The 18086-nt window shown below is 48.2% G+C and overlaps 1 protein-coding gene across 3 annotated transcripts in view; it reads right to left on the bottom strand.

Annotated features, from left to right (window-relative positions):
- Positions 1–18086, bottom strand: part of DOK4 (docking protein 4) — a 39967-nt gene that overhangs the window by 4514 nt on the left and 17367 nt on the right. For 2 of the 3 annotated variants that reach the window (XM_082233514.1, XM_082233512.1), the window contains exons 2-7: positions 16123–16230; positions 13842–13956; positions 13558–13677; positions 10590–10779; positions 4281–4422; positions 2848–2971 (exon numbers count right to left, since the gene is read on the bottom strand). In XM_082233514.1, coding sequence (XP_082089640.1) covers positions 2848–2971; positions 4281–4422; positions 10590–10779; positions 13558–13677; positions 13842–13956; positions 16123–16230 — 799 coding nt within the window. The remainder of the gene's footprint in view (positions 1–2847; positions 2972–4280; positions 4423–10589; positions 10780–13557; positions 13678–13841; positions 13957–16122; positions 16231–18086) is intronic. The other variant, XM_082233513.1, reaches the window with a different exon arrangement.

Below are 18086 nucleotides of genomic sequence, written 5' to 3'. Positions count from 1 at the left end.
TCAGGCCCACGGCCCATCTCCTCCAGCATCCTGTCCTCACAGCGGCTGATCTGCAAGCAGGATTCAAAGGCAGGAGCAAATACCTCTCCTGTGGCTTCCAGCAACTGGGATGCAGAAGCATCGCTGGCACTGACTGTGGAGGCAGAGGATAGCTATCACAACAAGTACCATCAATAGCCTCCTCCTCCATCAATGTGCCCAATGCTCCTTTAAAGCCATCTAAGTTGGTGGCCATCACTGCCTCCTGTGGGAGTGAGTTCCATAGGTTAACTATGAGCTATGTGAAGAAGTTCTTTCAACATTCAGTTTCCCTTTGTCCACTTTTTCACACACTTCTATCATGTTCCCTTCGCTATTCATTTTTGTCCTTACTGAAAAAAAGCCCCAGGTATTGTAAACTTTCCTCATAGATGAGTTGCTCCATTCCCTTCATAATGTTAGTTGCCCTTCTCTCTCTGTTCATTTTCTAAAACTCTGCAACATCCTCTTTCAGATGAGGCTAACAGAACCGCACAAAGCATTCCTAGCCCAAGTTGTGCCCTAGATTTGTACAGCAAATGATGGTGGAAGTGAATCTGATCAACAAACCCATGTATGTTCTGACACAGGGGTTTCAATTTGACTGACAGGTCAGGCTATTTGACATAGCGTAAGCTGTGACCCCAGAACCCCTGGCTTGAATCTCAGCTCTGCCATGAATATTGACTTATCTTACAGGCTCATTGCAAAAGTATCTGAGATGCAGATAATGTTAGTCCTATTCAGAGGAGACCCAGTCAAATTAGCAGGGGTGACTAACTTAGGTTCATTCATTTCAGTGGATCTGAGGCATTCAGAATGCTTCTTCATGCGCTACATAACTTTCAGTTTTTATGATTACTCATTATATTGTCATTTTAACCAGACTTAGTCAACCTGGTGCCCTCCGACTGTTTCAGCCATGCTATCTGGGGCTGATGGGAGTTGCAGTCCAAAGCAGCTGGAGGCAGCCAGGTTGGCAAAGCCTGGTTTAAACACAGGCCATCTTGGATTCCTTTTTGTTGGTGTATTCTGATATTCTAAAAGAATTATGGTGTACACTTGTAAAACTGTCCAGGGAATTGTGGGCTAGAGAAGCACTATGTCATAGATGAATCGACCCACAAGATAGAGCACCGTTTTGGCTGAAGGACGGCACAGAAACATCCCAAATAAAGACACAAATCCACTGGGCACAATCTTGCCAAAGTTGAAGCACTTTTTTTCAGTCCCATTGATTTCAAGAGAGAGATTTAGAGATGAGCTCAAGGCCCCCTGTGCAAATCAATAGGGCTTAAAAGTGCTTAACTTTCTTTGGATTGTGGCCATGGTGTTTTAAGATGCCAATACAATATCTAACGTAATTGACTGCAGAGCAGCATCAAAACATGACATTAAATGAGGGTTGCCCTGTCAGCTTTCTGATATGTAGAGGCATCCTAAATCCACAAAAAAATCATTTGGCCATGAACGTCACTGGGCGATCTTGAGCCAGCCACTGTCTTCCCTCAGCCTGACCCACCTCATAGGATTATTGTTGGGAGATTAAATGAGGAGGCAGAGAATCATGTATGCCAAGCTTGAGAAACTCGGAGAAGGTGGTGAGCTACAAATGAAATGGATCAATGAATGGATACTATGCTGTATCATTTATCTATGCTCTTCAGTTATCATTTTTTCCTAAATTGTTGAAATTGTGTCTGCGGCATACTTATACTTGGAAGTGCTTTCCTATCTATCAATACTAAGCAGGCTATAAATGACTTAAATAAGAAACATGGCTTAGTGTGCAATCCTACACGTCTCTACTGAGGTGAGCCACTCAGAATCTGGCAGGACTTATTCGCAGGTACGCCTGTGTGGCCGGGGTAGCCAGCCCCCAAAGCCACCGTGGCCAATAGTTAGGGATGATGTGTGTTGTATCCTGGGAACATCTGGAAAGCCACAGGTCAACCAAGATTGCAGCCTTATTTTACCTCTCTGCTTTCTTAGCTTCATATCCTGCCCTTCCACCGAAACAGAGCCCAGAGTGATTAACATAAAATAACCCATATAAAATTAAAAATGTTAATCAGAGCTAATTTTAAAAATGGCACCAGTTAATACCTTTAAAGTTTTAAAAGGTGCAGGATGATTAAAGCAAAGCTGCCTTTCAGTGAAAACCTATTTACAAAAAGGTCTAAGCTCAGCGTTACAGATTTCAGGATCTACTCCAGATCACCACCAGAAGCAAAATTATTGTGCGGTTTTGCATGATGAAGAGCCCTGGAGGAAAGAAGTTTAAGTTCCTTGAAAGCAAGGGAAGCAGGCTCTGATTCAACATGACACATGTAGAGCCCTTTTCAAAAAAGTGAAACTCCAACTACCAGCGATTTTGTAAGATCTCAGGAAAACGAGATCTTAACTTTTTTTAAAGGGGCAGCTTTAATCCAGGGATCGCCAGTTGGCAGCTGAAAGGCTAGATTTGGTCTGCAAATCCATTTTCTTTTACACACCCACCCACCCAGCAGCAACTGTACCAAATTTGAATCGCAAACCCTGAACATCAGCTGCAGCTCTGTTAGCACACCCTGGAAATCTTTAGAACAGAGACGTAATGCAACGAGGTCCTTGTTGGAGCCAATGCAGGAGCTGGATTTGGAGAGATTTTCTTTTGGGGATGGATGGGGGAGAGATAAGGAGAAGTGGCTGACTCCCTGCACCCCCACCCCAAAGCCAGAAACACAAAGTGCCTATAGATTTTGGAGGTGTGGGTGGGAGACAACAGGACAATTGAATTCTGGGGGAAGCTCAGATCCGCTCCACCCCCCTTGCAGAGCAGAAACTCACCACTGTAGTTTGAGGATTCGGCGATGTTCTGTGAGCCGGTGATGTGGTGCCAGTAGGCACTGCGTGGCAACATGGTGGTTGGTGTGCAGGGGTAGGAGTAATGTTCTGTGCCCTTGTTCAACAGCTGGAAAAGAGGAGGGGGAGTGTAGATTTTAGGAATCAGAGTTGTGAACAGGGGAGAGATAGAATGGCAGGTAAGGAATGCTGCAGTCTGGGAAGAGTTGAGATAACAATAGGGCCAACACTGGCAGAGAGTGGAAGCTGGTACAAATTTCTGGAGTCTGGAAGGTGGTCCAGAACCCAATTATCTTGCATACGTTTTATGCAGGGACAGCCCATCCCGTTTTGCTGCCTGAGGCAAAATGGAAAGGTGCCGCCCCTGTCAAAGCCTCACAAGACCCCAGGGGTGGGGGCACAGTCTTGCCAAGCTGGCCCCTCCAGTTGTTTTGGACTGCAATTTGCACCAGCTCATGGGATTTGTAGTCCAGGGGTCCTTTTACCTTTTACATCTGGAGGGCATCAGGCTGGCAAAGTCACCGTACACTGAAGGCACTATGGGACAGCTTTAAACTGCCATGGCTCCCCCCACAAGAATTCTGAGAGCTGTAGTTTGTAAAAAGGGAAGTGGGTTGCTAGGACACCCTTGATCCCCTCCCAGAGCTATAATTCTCAGAGTAGCTTAACAATCAATCCCTGTTCAAAGGAACTGTCTGGGAATTGTAGCTCTGAGAGGGGAATAAGGGTCTCCTAACCATTCTCAGCACCCTCAACAAACGGCAGCTGTTTAGAGAGGCAGGATACTGCTTTAATGCATGGGGTGAATGTAGACTAACTGAACTTAAGTGTGTGGGCGAACTTAAGTGTTTTAAAGGCGTCACAAGAGTCAAGGAATCTCTCCAGGCATCCCCTCAACTGCCGCCTGGGGGCAACCATTCCTGCAGTGGAGAGCTGGGAAGCAGCTAGCCCCACCAGGCCTCCTCTCCCTTCAACGGTCACCAGGGGGCAGCCATTCCACCAAGCTGCCTCAGTGGGGAGAGATGGGAAGAGGGCGGCTTGTTCCATCAGCTTTCATCCAGTTCCTGGAACTGTTTAGAAATTGGTGCCTGAGTTTTGATTTGGATTTTCCTCTTCCTTTCCCTTCATTCGTTTAGCTTGTTAAGCACACGGGTAGGGATTGTACAGAAACTGCTCTGGGAGCCTGTGTGGCCGAGGGGCAAGCACAAATGCTCCAAAATAAAATAAACAAACCAGCCAACCTCCCTTTCACACTTGCCTCTGTGCTGGAGCATGCTGAATGTGTACAGGTCTGTTCTTGCAAAGCACCAGCTGTTTTGGAGACACCCACTTCCATATCCCCAGGGCCAAGGGATGGCTAGAGGCGATGAAAGCCCCCCGACATCCCACATCCACCTCCCCTCCAGCCATGAGCTCACCCTCACATTCTTCTCCATCTCCAGAAGGACGCGCTTGTGCTGTTCAGCAATGGCTAAGGTGGCGCTGTGGACCCTCTGGTAGATCTGCTCACCCTCCTGGGTCTGAAAGGTATACAGGCCTTCGCCGGCATCACACATCCTGCTAAGCAAAAGGGCGGCGACAGAGAGCAAGAGGTCAAAAGCGGAACCCCAGTGAAGGGGTGCACAAACCTCATACCGGCTGCTTCCACCCCATTGGTGCTGTTCATACTGTAGTTTTCCCGTCTCCCAAACTCACCCTTGCACCGTTTACACTTCACTCCTGCATGGACTTCACAAACGTGTATGCTTACATCCCTTTCTCTCTGCCCCACTTGAAAATCCAGTATAAGAGCTTCACAAATACATTTTGCTTTTTGTTTTGTTTTTGAGTTTGCTTACAGTTTTTCAATCCCACTCTTCAGATGGAAAAGGATTGCGGAGCTGCTTACAAATGCCAGTGCTAAGAGAGGCTCTGTCTTCAGGCTTGCAATCAAAAAGACATGACACAAAAGGAAGAGGGATTGGGAGGGAGGAGGAAAAACACTTAGGAGCTATTTCTTAGTTACAGAGTTCTTGTAATGACCAGGCAGAATGGAAAGATTTCAAGTATGGAAGGAGCCAAGGGATGCGCTTCAAGGGCTTGTGAGACTGTGGTAGCTTGCCAGAGCTCTCCTGTGCTCTGCTGACGTCTGGTGCCTGCAACCAAAAGGTCCTTCATACAAAGTGCCTTCTGAGCCCAAGCAACTGGTCCACGCCTGCCTGCTTCCACCAGCTCATCAACTCTGACAGGGCTACAATCCATTCCTTACCCATATGACGTGTGTGGAGCATGGAGTTGTGGCCCAGTGTAACACACACAGGCTGCAATGAAGTTGCCCACTAATGCACCCCCAGAAAAGAGGCCACAGGAATGGCACATACTGACTTTTACATGCAAAGGTAGAATTAAGCAGAAATACATTTCATCTCACCCTACTGTGGAAGACAGTGACCTGGTGATCTGCTTAGTCTGCAGACCAGGGGGTTACTGGTCTCTCTGGTTCTCTCATCATAAAACTGGACTTGGACCAGGTAGTCATGCAAGTAGAGGATGCCTCTAAATAGAGGACTGTCCTCTAAACTAGGACACAAGGCCACCCTATATCCACTGTAATCCAAACACAATCCCATAGCAAACACTGCTTTTTGAAACTGTAACTAAAACAATTCATTTGTTGTTACTTCTTAGAACTCGGACTTAGAAGCCAGACGATAGATTGCACAAATGGGCAGGCTCTCAGCTAGGAAATTGAACCTACTCAGCTCCTCCTTGGTCATTCTGCTGCCAAGCTAAACTAAGCTAAACCATGGTTTTGCTTAGCATATTGTTTGAATCTGGGCTCAGGTCCAGTTCTCCCTGACAAACGAGCTGTAAACCACACGACACACTTTGGTTACAGCTCATACTTTGGCCAGAGAGAGCTAAACCACAAGTGTGTGTTCAGACAACACAAGCTTGAACTCAGGCTAATCCAACAATGGTTTGGTGCAATGCAGCAGCAGCAAAAATGGCCAGGGAGGAACCAACAATCTGGCTGCAATCTCCTTTGAAGAAGTCCACACCTTTGCCCATCCATACTAAACCATGCCTTGGTGTTTCATGCAAAATGGGCCACAGGCTATTTGAAGAACCAAGGACAGCTGAATTTTTTTTTTGAAGTTGATTTGGGATTGTTTATATAGACTGGTGATAGCAGAGTCCATCCTCTTTTCGAGCCTGGTGCTGTTTCCACCAAGGCTGGGAGACTGGGAGCATCTTGCAGGCTCGCTCAGTTGCTCCTTTGATCCTGGCCCCTCTTGTGAAAGCATTGCTCCTCTTCTGTTTTGGAGCTAACTATAGTTAGCACTATGAGGGACGCGGGTGGCGCTGTGGGTAAAAGCCTCAGCGCCTAGGGCTTGCCGATCGAAAGGTCGGCGGTTCGAATCCCCGCGGCGGGGTGCGCTCCCGCTGCTCGGTCCCAGCGCCTGCCAACCTAGCAGTTCGAAAGCACCTCTGGGTGCAAGTAGATAAATAGGTACCGCTTACCAGCGGGAAGGTAAACGGCGTTCCGTGTGCTGCGCTGGCTCGCCAGATGCAGCTTTGTCACGCTGGCCACGTGACCCGGAAGTGTCTCCGGACAGCGCTGGCCCCCGGCCTATAGATGTGAGATGGGCGCACAAACCCCAGAGTCTGTCAAGACTGGCCCGCTCGGGCAGGGGTACCTTTACCTTTACCTTTATAGTTAGCACTACATCTGCCCCAGCATCTTCCCTAACGATAATCAGCATCAAACAACCATTTGCAAATATGATTAGAAGCAGATTTGCAAACTGTGTGGCTTGGGCTAAGCATGATTAGCATTGACATCGGCACACAGTATGGCTTGCTCTGAGGCAAACAGTTCCACTGAGCTGTATGTGCAAAGAACTGCAGCCTAGCATTTGCCCAAAGGTGCCCAGGGAGTCTGAAGGCCTCTCCAGACAACCTCTTTATTGAGCACTCATCCTGATTTGCTTGCACAAAGCTTATTTAGAGATTAGATTATATCGAACCTTTTTTGAGCTTTCCTTCTGATTTGTTTGCGGCGAGGTTATATGAAAATGAATATTCATTCTGATTTGCTTGTGGGGTTTTTACACGCCTTTCCAGTGTAAAAACCATTCTCCCCACACCATTCAATGCACTTCCCCATCACTTTCCAAACAGCGCAAAGACTGTTTTTGACCAGGCAGATGTTTATAAAATTATGCATGGCATGGAGAAAGCGGGTAGAGAAAAGTTTTCCTTCCTGTCTCATAACACTAGAATTCGTGGACATCCAGATTCACAGCAGATAAGACGAACTACGTCTTCATGCAGCACAATGTTAAACTATGGAACTCACTCCTGCAGGAGGCAGTAATGGCCACCAATTTGGGTGGCTTTAAAAGAGGATGGGACAAATTCACGGAGGAAAAGGCTATCAGTGGCTACTGGCCACAATGGTGGACTTCCTCCACTGTTAATGGCTGCATGTCTGATACCAGCTGCTGGAAACCTAGGAGGGAAGAGGGCTCTTGTACACAAATCCTGCTTGTGGATTTCTCACAGGCATCTGGTTGGCCACTGTGGGAACAGGATGCTGGACTAGATGGGCCAATGGCCTGATCCTGCAGGCTGCATTGATTTTCTTCGCCCCACCCCCGCTTTTTTAGTGGATTTATTGTGCTAGGGTGACGGAACACTTTAATCTATTTTAAACATGCAAGCCTAAATAAAAAAATTCCTTCCAGTAGCACCTTAAAGACCAACTAAGTTAGTTCTTGGTATGAGCTTTCGTGTGCATGCACACTTCTTCAGATACACTGAAACAGAAGTTGCCAGACCCTTCTATATAGTGAGAAGGTGGGGAGGGGTATTACTCAGAAGGGTGGTGGGAATGGGAGATTGGCAGATAGCTGAGATGAGCCTGTTGACGACTCTTAACGACTGTAATAGGTCTTACAGGAAAAGGCAAGGGGTGAGAAGGTGAGAAATGGCTTAATTGTGTATAATGGGATAAGAATCCAATGTCTTTGTTCAGACCAGGTCTCTCCATGGTTTTAAGTTTGGTAATGAGTTGCAATTCAGCAGCTTCTCTTTCCAGTCTATTTCTGAAATTCCTTTGTAGTAAAACAGCTACTTTGAGATCTTGTATAGAATGTCCTGGGAGATTGAAGTGTTCTCCTACTGGTTTCTCTGTTTTGTGATTCTTGATGAATCACTCTAAGCCAGGCTCCAATGAAGGAGCCTGCTGTGGGGGAGCCTGTTTGTGCCCCCCCCCAAAAAAAATTGTGCCCGGGGCTGCAGCCCCCACCCATGCTATGCCTCTGCTGCAAAGTCCCAAGAGTCTGGAGGCACTCTGATGCAATAGTATTGCACCTGGATAAATCTTTTGAACGGGTTGTGAATTATTCCTCTATGGCAAAGATCTGAGATCCTCCCACACTGGGAAAGAAAGAGGTGAATGGGACCTCTGCCTGGCTTGGGAGTTTTTCATCCTTATAGTATAGTGGGTGGGTTATTCCCCTTCTCCCCCACTACCCTGCCAAAGAAACAAACAGCTTTATTGTCAGAACAGGCTGTTCCACAGCCTCAGAGCAGGGTGGGACGGGGCTTGTTGGAAGAGTTCCTCTAATCTCTCTATAAAAGCCAGGCATAATGAGTCAGTGAAGGTCTGGGATAAAAGGGAAAGATCAAATTTCTTTCCTTTGTAGATGGTAATTAGCTGGAGTCGCTAAGAGGTGCAGACTGGGATGGTCTAAATCAATTTGCAAAGTTCACAAGGTAGGGAAAAGTCCGAGAGTTTCTGGGAAAAGGCTTTTTGGGGTTTAAAATCCTGCCATGGAGTGAGATGAGCAAATTACTGGGCTTCATTGAATGGCTGTAGTGGGGACTGCAGGGCTGTTCCCCCTGCCCCACCCACCCACAATCACTGCATGTGAAAATCCATCCATATGGATTTCTGTCTGGCTGCACAGAGCACTTCTGGGAAGCAAAGTCCATATGGGGCTTTGGGGACATAGGAATCTGCTTTACACATTGGCCCTGTCTAGATCAGTATTGCTGGCACTTACTGGCAACAGCTCTCTTGTGTTTCAGATCTTTCCCATCCCACTTAGAGAAGCCAGGGCTTAAACCTGGATCTTCTGCCACACCATCCAGTCAATTGGCATGGCTAAGGGAGTAGAGAGGATGTGGAAGAACAAGCCCTCTCTACATGCATTCAGAAAGCATGTGGGAGGCACAACGTGGGGAATGGAATGTGCCCACTGCACCTCTGAGCTGAAGCATCAGGAAGTTCTGAAGGGGCTATGTGTGTTTGGATGAATGTGCTTAGAAGGCTTTTCAAGGTGGGCTTCCTGGTTGTGGTTCAGACTTCAGTGTGTTCATCCAAGACCACAGAGAACATCTCTTCAGAGCTTCCTGTTCATCGTGGGAAGTCCAGGGTGGATGGTTGCAGTGGGTATGCCCAGCACACACAGGGTCACAGGGCTGGTGCACATGCTGTCTATCTGTCCATCCTTTAGGGGACCTCTATTCCCCTCACAGAGCTACAGTTCTCGGAATGGATTAATGGTCAACCCCTCTTCCCAAGGAACTCTGGATATTGTAGCTCTGTGTAGGTAAGGAGGCAGGCAGGTGGGGGCTGGCTGAAGGGAGATGGAGGTTGCTGAGGCAATGCCCCATTCATCCAAATGGACCAGCCTCCACTGTGCACTTTGGGGTGGGGGAATCCACACAGACTTGACTTTTTCCCTTTCCCCCTGCTTTCCTTTTAGTACAGTAAGTCCTGCCAGCCTCTCCCGAGGCTTTATGGAGATCTTGATTATATACCAGTAAAATATCCATGTGGAAAACATCAGCTTGGAAAATGGCTTTGGAATAGATTCAGTGTTTTGGGGATTTCCCTCTCAGAAAATCCTTGGGGAAAGCTGAAATCATGGGAAGGCCTGACCCACTCCCAATGCTGCCCAACCAGCCCCTCAGTGCCCTCCAGCCTTCCCTGTGGCCAGTTCCCTTCCCTTTCCAGTGGCTGTGGCCTAGTGGGTGGAGGCAATTTGAAGGGAAAGAGGACTGCTCTTTGGGTTTTTCTTAGGCCCCAAAGCAGCCTTCCCCAATCCAGATGTTTCGGACTGCATCTCTCATCTGCCTCATCATTCCCACCCAGTTGCAAAGCCCAGCAACAACCCTAACTGAAATAAGCATGCCCTTAGCAGCTCCAGAGAACTACATGTGGTAACAATCCGCTGTCTGCCTCATTTTTATGACTGCTACCGCCTTACATCCATTTCTGACTGGTTTCAGTCTCAGCAGGTCATTATAAGAACTTTGTAAGGAGTGGTGCCTGGATTTTCTTTTCCTCTTCTCCCTCCCTGGCCTCTTTCCTTTTGTATCCTGCCTTTCAGATTGCAAAAGCCTTCCATTTTGTTGATCTGCAAGCAATTCTGGGAGCCTCTTTTTGCTATAGCATGGGGTACAAACCTTGAAAAGAAACAAATAAATAAGAAATCCCGCCTCTTTCACAAAAATCTTCAGATCTTTCCTTACAGGTAGGTTAAGCTGAAATACTGTGGATGGCCCTAAGTCATCTAATGTGATGTGCTTCACAGCGCCAATTCTCAGTGGTGATGGCCACTGTGCAGAGCTGGACTGATACTTTAAATTATTCCCAAGTTTCAGAACACACACACTCCCACAACCAGCACGGCGCTGCAAGCCCTCTGGGTCACACGTCCCTGCATGCATACCGGCCAGCCTCAAAGGTGAACCGCGTGGCATCTCGCCCGTAGCGTCGCAGCGAGCACAGGGGCCAGGAGACGAGCTTGACGCGGGGGTTGTGCATGTCCCAGAGATAAATGTTCTCGTGTGTGATCTGCAACTTGCACTCGCCGTAGATGTCCAGGTTGGGGCAGGGCAGGAGGAAGACGTTGAAGCGATCTGCGGGGGAGAAAGGGGCGCTGCTGAGCCAGGCTTGCTGGCACCTTCTCTGCTTCACACCACCCCTTTGCCACCCTCCAATCTGTCTCCTTCCCAAGATTTTGCTTGAGCAACAGCAAAACTCACCAGTCTGCCACCTCTTGGGCTCGATGTTTGTGGCTCCAATTAGCTGCCTCCTAAGCCTAAATGTAGCCTCGCCATGTACTCCCTGGCCACAATCTGCAGCTTAAACCCCAACACCGCACAGAGGTCCCACACTTCGACAGGGCTGCTGTTTGCTGCATCCCCATGCCCTGGCTCAGTGTCCAGGGCTTCCTCCAGGTATCGCTGCTCTTGCCCTGGGCAGCAGTGCCTGCAATGCCCATCTCAAGAAGCTGCTCTCTGCACTGCCATGCCTGGCTCCCTGCCTGTGGAATGCTCTCCCCTAGAGGGGCTCACCTGGTGGCACCATTGCATATCTTTAGGCACTAGGTAAATACATTTCTTTCCCCCCAGACCAGGGGTCTGCAACCTTTAAGACAAAAAGAGCCACTTGGACCCGTTTCCGAAAAAAACAACAACAACTGGGAGCCGCAAAAACATTGCAACATTTAAAACAAATATAACACTGCATATATTGTTTCTGGCCTTAATGCTATATATACAGGATCGTGCAGTCAGCTGTCAATCTCAAGAAAAAAGGACAAATTAATAGCTAATTAAAATATTTAATTTACAACCAGGTAACCAGGTTAATGGGACTTTTGCTCCTGAACCCCAGTGCTCAGTGTCTGCACATCAGGGCTGTAAGACGTCACCTTCATTTTCACACAGGCTTGCAAGCTGTCATCTGTGAGGCGTGATCGGTGTTTGTTTTTAATATAGTTCATGTTGGAGAAGACCTGCTCACATACATATGTGGAAGAGACCACAAGGGCCATCGAGTCCAACCCCCTGCCAAGCAGGAAACACCATCAGAGCACTCCTGAGATATGGTTGTCAAGCCTCTGCTTAAAGACCTCCAAAGAAGGAGACTCCACCACACTCCTTGGCAGCAATTCACCAAACTTTCACCAAACTTTCCCCTGCTTCAAGCAACTAAAAAGGGGCTTCAGGCAACTAACTCTACGTGGAATTCCACGCGACCGCGACTGCATAATCAATGCCACAAAATGCCAAAGAAAATTAACCAGGGCCCCAGTGAACCATAAATCATAATCAGTGCCTGATGTAAATAATAATTAATAATGAGGGCCCAATGTCATCCTCGTCATTATAAAAATAATCCCTCTCTTCGCGCCGCCCAGCCTCCCAAGAAAAAACCCCCACTTCAAACGGTCACAAAGCACAAATTCCACGCGACCACAACTTGCTATGCCCAATAACCAATGCCCCAAAATGCCATAGAAAATTAATCAGGGCCCCAGTGTACCATAAATCATAATCAGTGCCTGATGTAAATAATATATAATAATGAGGCATTCGTCATTATAAAAATACCTTTTTTGACACTTTTTATTATTTCTTTGTTTGACCCCTCAGAATTACTCCTCCTCATATAAATAAACATTAAATTAACAAGTTTCCTTTTTTTGAGTGTGTGTTCTTCACTCCCCTTCAAAACAGTGACCAGTGTATATGCCCCCTTTCAATGCAGCCTGCTTACAAAGGCGGGACGACAAAGACCAGCAATAAGCTGTTGCATAACGTTAAGGAAAACAATTCACCAAACTTCCCCCTGCTTAAGTTTAAAAAGGGGCTTCAGGCAACTAACTCCCACGTGGAATTTCCTATAGTAAGATGGCGGCCGCCTCAGAAGACCACATGGGCAGATAAGATGGCTGCTGGGACGATCCGGTTACCCAGCAACAGCACAGCTGATTCCGACGCTTTTGAAAGCAGCCGGCAAAGCAAGTGTTGGAGCTCCGAAGCCACAATGCTGCGCATGTGACCAAATAGCGAGGACTTACTTTGCTAGAGACAAGCCCCGACGCTACCACAAGCCTCCCTCTCTTCGCGCCGCCCAGCCTCCCAAGAAAAAAACCCCACCTCAAACAGTCACAAAGCACAAATCAGTAAACATAATAAACATTAAATTAACAAGTTACCTTTTTTTGAGTGTGTGTTCTTCACTCCCCTTCAAAACAGTGACCAGTTTTGAACAGTGGCTTCAGGCAACTAACTCCTCCGCCTCCTCCTTCCCTCGCGCCCTCCCCTCGACCCCACCCCTCGCCTCCTTCCCTCACGCCCGCCTCTCGCCTCCTTCCCTCGCGCCCTCCCCTCGACCCCACCCCTCGCCTCCTTCCCTCACGCCCGCCTCTCGCCTCCTTCCCTCGCGCCCTCCCCTCGACCCTCGCCTCCTTCCCTCGCGCCCTCGCCTCCTTCCCTCGCTCCCTCCCCTCGCCCCCGCCCCCACCCCGGAGCCGCAGCAAAGGCTTTAAAGAGCCGCATGCGGCTCTGGAGCCGCAGGTTGCCGACCCCCGCCCCAGACTTTCCCCCAGGCTTTCGGTTATCTGGGGCCTCCTACGACAGGTGAGATTTTTCAGTCCTGCCTTTAAAAAAATGTGGATGAGTTTTAGATCTTCCTGTGTTTCATTTTGGGCTGGTTTCAAAGTATGGGTTATGTCTTTATTGCTTCAAGTTACTTTTGGGAGGGGGAAAAAGAGAGAGAGAAAAAGAACGGCTAATAAGATCAATAAATAATAACAGGCCATTTGTTTCTCCAGTCAGTCCTTCCACCACCCTCATTCCCCGGCCACCCCACCACCATAGCAGATTCAGGACAGCGTGCCCCCTTACCTGTCTGCTCACACTGCACTCCAGGTGCCAGCAGATCTGGCTCTCCCAGGCTGATGTCGTTGAGCCGTGCCCCCAGGCACTCGATGGACAGAGTTTTGTACCACTCCTCAGCCTCCAGCTCTGCAAGATGGGAAGCGCCCTCAGTTAGTGTCCAGCATTCAGCCCCATTGCCATTTAGTTCAGCACAACACACATACACTTGCCAGTGGATTGCAGCCTCGTAGAATGTGCCCGCACGCTGCTGCTCACAAACACCCCCATAAATCCCGCAGCGGGGCTCCTACCAGATTCACAGGTGAACGTCCGAGCCGAGTCGTCGGTGAAGATGATGGCCACGGCCTGCCGCTTAGTCTCCTTTGGTAGCCTCGTGATGCATTTCACGTTGCTTATCTCAGTGACCTGCAGGAGAGCCACACGCCTTAAGGGGAGCACCTCCCTACAGCCTACCTTTGTCTGCAGAGAAGAGGAAAGGGATCCCTGGCTCTCCACCCAAGAACACCGGGGCAGCTCCATGCTGAGCAGGAGGGGGGAAACTTGGGCCCCAGGTCTCAATGCGGCCATCCAGGACTCTTTATAAAGCCTTCAGGAGTCTCCCTAGCCCCCTGCTCCTGCTTCACACTCTCCTAGAGTGATTTCGCTTGGCTGGGAATTTGTTCTTGAACTGTGATAATGCCTCTTGCTTAGCTAGCTGGAGGGTGTGTGTGTGTGCAAGCACATATAGACCTCTGACTTAACGCAATGCTGGAATGCGTGGTGCACTTTTCAATGCGTTTCCCCAGCACTTTCCAAACTGCAAGTTTTGCTCCATCCTCTTTTTTTTAATCTCTGGCCCCACCACTGACTTGGGGACCCCGAAAGCTTGCCTTTGGCCTGAAAAATGTTGCCCACCCCTAATGCTCAAAAGAATACTTCCCAACTCCTGTACAGGGAGTTGTGCAGCAGCTTAGATGGGAGAGCAAAAGCTGTTTTGTAGGGAGAAGCCAATGGGGAGGGTGGCTTCGTTCACCAGCAATTCCAGAAGTTACTCATTTATGCTGGTGGATGGAAAAGAGACTCTCTGGACAGAGGACTCTGAGACAGCAATTCCCCTTAAAGAGGTGGGATATGGCAACTCAGAAGTGTCTCAAGCAGCCTAGACCTCCTTGGGTACCCTGCGTAAAGAGAGAAGGATGTCATTGTTGAGGGGAGGGGCATTCATTGGTCCAGAGAGCTGTGCAGGTGCCCTGGCTGTTCACCTCCATTTTCCAGGAGCCTTAGAGCATTGAGATGGGCAGCAGGGCATATGAGTGGTGGAACTGGGTCTTGCACTGGGTGACTAAGGTGGTGAGGAGAGGAAGGCCCAGGAGGTTGGGTGAAAGAGTGGAAAGGATGGCCAGCGAGAGAACTCAAGCAGGAGGACTGTGTTCTGCTTCTAGAACATAAACAGGTTTATTTTTGCCACAATGACTCCCTTGGGCAGGGACGTTTTTTCCAGCACGCAATGTCACACAGACCACAAGAGTGCCCTGGGGAAGCATTTAAGGATAATGAGAATGTCGCTGAACTAGGAAACGGTGGCCAATCTTCATCACTAGAGCAGGCAAACTGCAAGCTGGCTCTGCGTAGGAGGTTGCCCACCCCCCAGCCTCCCCAAAGGGGAAGGAGGAAAGTACGAGATGCTGACCAAGAATCAGAATTGTAGAGTTGGAAGGGAGCCCAAAGGTCATCCAGTCCAACTCCCTGCAATGCAGAAAGCACAGCTCAAGAATCCCTGTCAGGCCACCTAAACCCTGCTTGCAAACTTCCAATGAAAGCGAGTCCACCACCTTCCAAAGCAGTCAATCCCACTGTCAAACAGCTCTTACCATCAAAAAGTTATTCCTAAAGCATAATCAGAACTTCATTTTCTTGTCATTTGAATCCATTGGTTTGGGTCCTACCCTCTGGGGTAGCAGAAAGCAAGCTTGCTCCATCTTCCATGCGACAGACCTTTAGATGTTTGGTGATGGGTATCCTATCATCTCTCAGTCTCCACTTCTGCAGGCTAAACATCCCCAGCTCCCTCAAAGGCTCCTCCTAAGGCTTGATTTCCAGACCCTTGAGCCTCCTGGTCACCTTCTTCTGCACATGTTCTAGTTTGCCAATATCCTTCTTAAATTGTGGTGCCCAAAACTGGACACAGAACTTCAGGTGGGGTCTAACCAAGGCAGACTAGAGCAGTACTCTTACTAGATTTGATGCAGTCTAGAATAGCCTTTTTTTGCTGCTGCATCATACTGTTGACTGATGTTAAGCTTGTGCTCTACTAAGACCCCTAGCTCCTTTTCACATGTACTACTGGCAAGCAGGTGCCCCACATCTTGTATTTGCGCATCTGATTATTTCTGCCTAAGTGTAAAACTTTACATTTGCCCTATTGAAATTCATAGTGTTAGTTTGGGCCAATTCTTCAATCCATTAAGGCCATCCTGAATCCGGATTCTATCTTCTGTGGTATTAGCTATCCCTCTGCCCACAAGGCTCTATCCAGCCCCTTTCCCCCCACGGAGCAGCAACAGCACCATCACATCAGAAACTGGGGCTAACCTTTGGACATCCTCGCAAACACACCGACTTCTCGTCCGGATATTTCTCCAGCCGCTGAGGGCCTTTGCTGGAAGATTTGCGGAAGACGAGCCAACAACGCCGGTAAATCTGGGAGGGAGAAGGAAGGAAGGAAAGTAAACACCAGGGGAAGGGGGCCTGCTCATCCAAAGGATAAAACACCCACCTACATGAACACAAGTGAATCAGCCCGACCCTCCCTGTGTTGTCAACTTGGTCAGGAAGCTCACTGGGTGACCTTGGGCCAATGACAGACTCTCAGCCTTAAGCTAACCTAGCTCACAGAGTTGTGGTGAGGATAAAATAGGGAGGGAGGGCATATGCATCAGCCTCCCCTCCATTTTACCTCCAAAGGATCGTTAGAGTTTTATTGTGGTTGTGTTTGGCAACATATTATCAACGCAATAATAGGGCATGTGGTGCATTTATTCTCCTCTGTAGACATTCTGCAATACTTTCCCAGTGCCACTGCATTATTGCCACCTTGAGGGGCTACAGCAGAACAAAAGCAGGACAACCCCCACCCCCAAACCGAGAACCTCTCTGGTCCAAACGATAATGGGATTTCAGCAGGAAAATACAGCACATGCTCCGATTGGAAATGAAGAAGAAGAAGAAGAGTTTGGTTTTGATATCCCGCCTTTCACTCCCTTTAAGGAGTCTCAAAGCGGCTAACAATCTCCTTTCCCTTCCTCCCCCACAACAAACACTCTGTGAGGTGAGTGGGGCTGAGAGACTTCAAAGAAGTGTGAGTGGCCCAAGGTCACCCAGCAGCTGCATGTGAAGGAGCGGAGACGCGAACCCGGTTCCCCAGATTACGAGACTACCGCTCTTAACCACTACACCACACTGGCTCCACACTTAAATGAAGCAGGATCTTTGCCCCAAAACATTTGCTGGAGCAAACAGTATTGAAAGTGGGGTCACGTGTGACTGCCCTGATAGCATCATGAGCAGAAATCATCATGAATGTGCAATAAAAAGGTGCTTTTGGGGGTCCCATGCAATCCATTGATACCCAATAAAGTGAATATTGTTGCAATTGCATCTAGTACTAGTTAATGAGGAACTAGTCACAGACTGCAGAAGATACAGGTGATACATTATGAATGACCACCTCTCTGCTGCAGATTGTTCCTATAAAGAACAGAGCTGGTTTATTGTTGAAGGCATTGTGACAGCCCGAAGGCACCCAAAATCAGTGCTGGCATTTGTTAGATTAAAACTAGTTCACTGATCAGTCAAATATTTCCAAAACCTGTCAAATATATGAAGTAACAATGCACAGAGAATGAATACCACCAAATCTTCCATACACCCTGCCATAAAAACAAAATAACACAGTGCACTGCACCATCCTCTAGTGGACTCTGGAATTTAACCTCTCCTGAAAATAATGTTCAGAGTGCTTTAACAGTTTTCCTAGGAAACTTTGAGAATTGTAACTTTGGGAGGGAAACAAAGGTTTCCCAACAATTTTCAGCACCCTTAAGAAATGACAGCTCCAAGAATCCTTAGGAGACCCCTACTCCTTTCCACAGAGCTACAGTACTCAGAATGGTTTAATAATCAATAATAATCAATACGTCTTCTTACCAGGGATCTCTAGAAATTGTTGCTCTAGAAGAGGAATAAGCATCTCCTAAGAACTCTCAGCCGCTTAACAAACTACACTTCCCAGAATTCTTTGGGGGGGAGCCATGATGGTTTAAAGTGGTATCATAGTGCTTTACCTAATTGGTGCATATGCGGCCTAAGCCTCTGATGCCTGCATTGGAAGCATTACTGTCCATCTGGACAAAGGGGAAGGAGAGATGTTTCAGAGGCAAGGTGCGTGAGGGAGGAAGAGGTGACGCTCAGGCTGGGCAAGTGTGGAGATAAGGACGAAGGCCAGCCAGCGTGGAAGAAGAGGGAAGACAACAAAGGCTCTGGAGGAAGTCATGAGC

Source organism: Podarcis vaucheri (assembly GCF_965113315.1).
Source record: "Podarcis vaucheri genome assembly, chromosome: 7".
NCBI classification, from domain to species: Eukaryota; Metazoa; Chordata; class Lepidosauria; order Squamata; family Lacertidae; genus Podarcis; species Podarcis vaucheri.
This window is presented reverse-complemented; position numbering and strand designations above follow the sequence as displayed.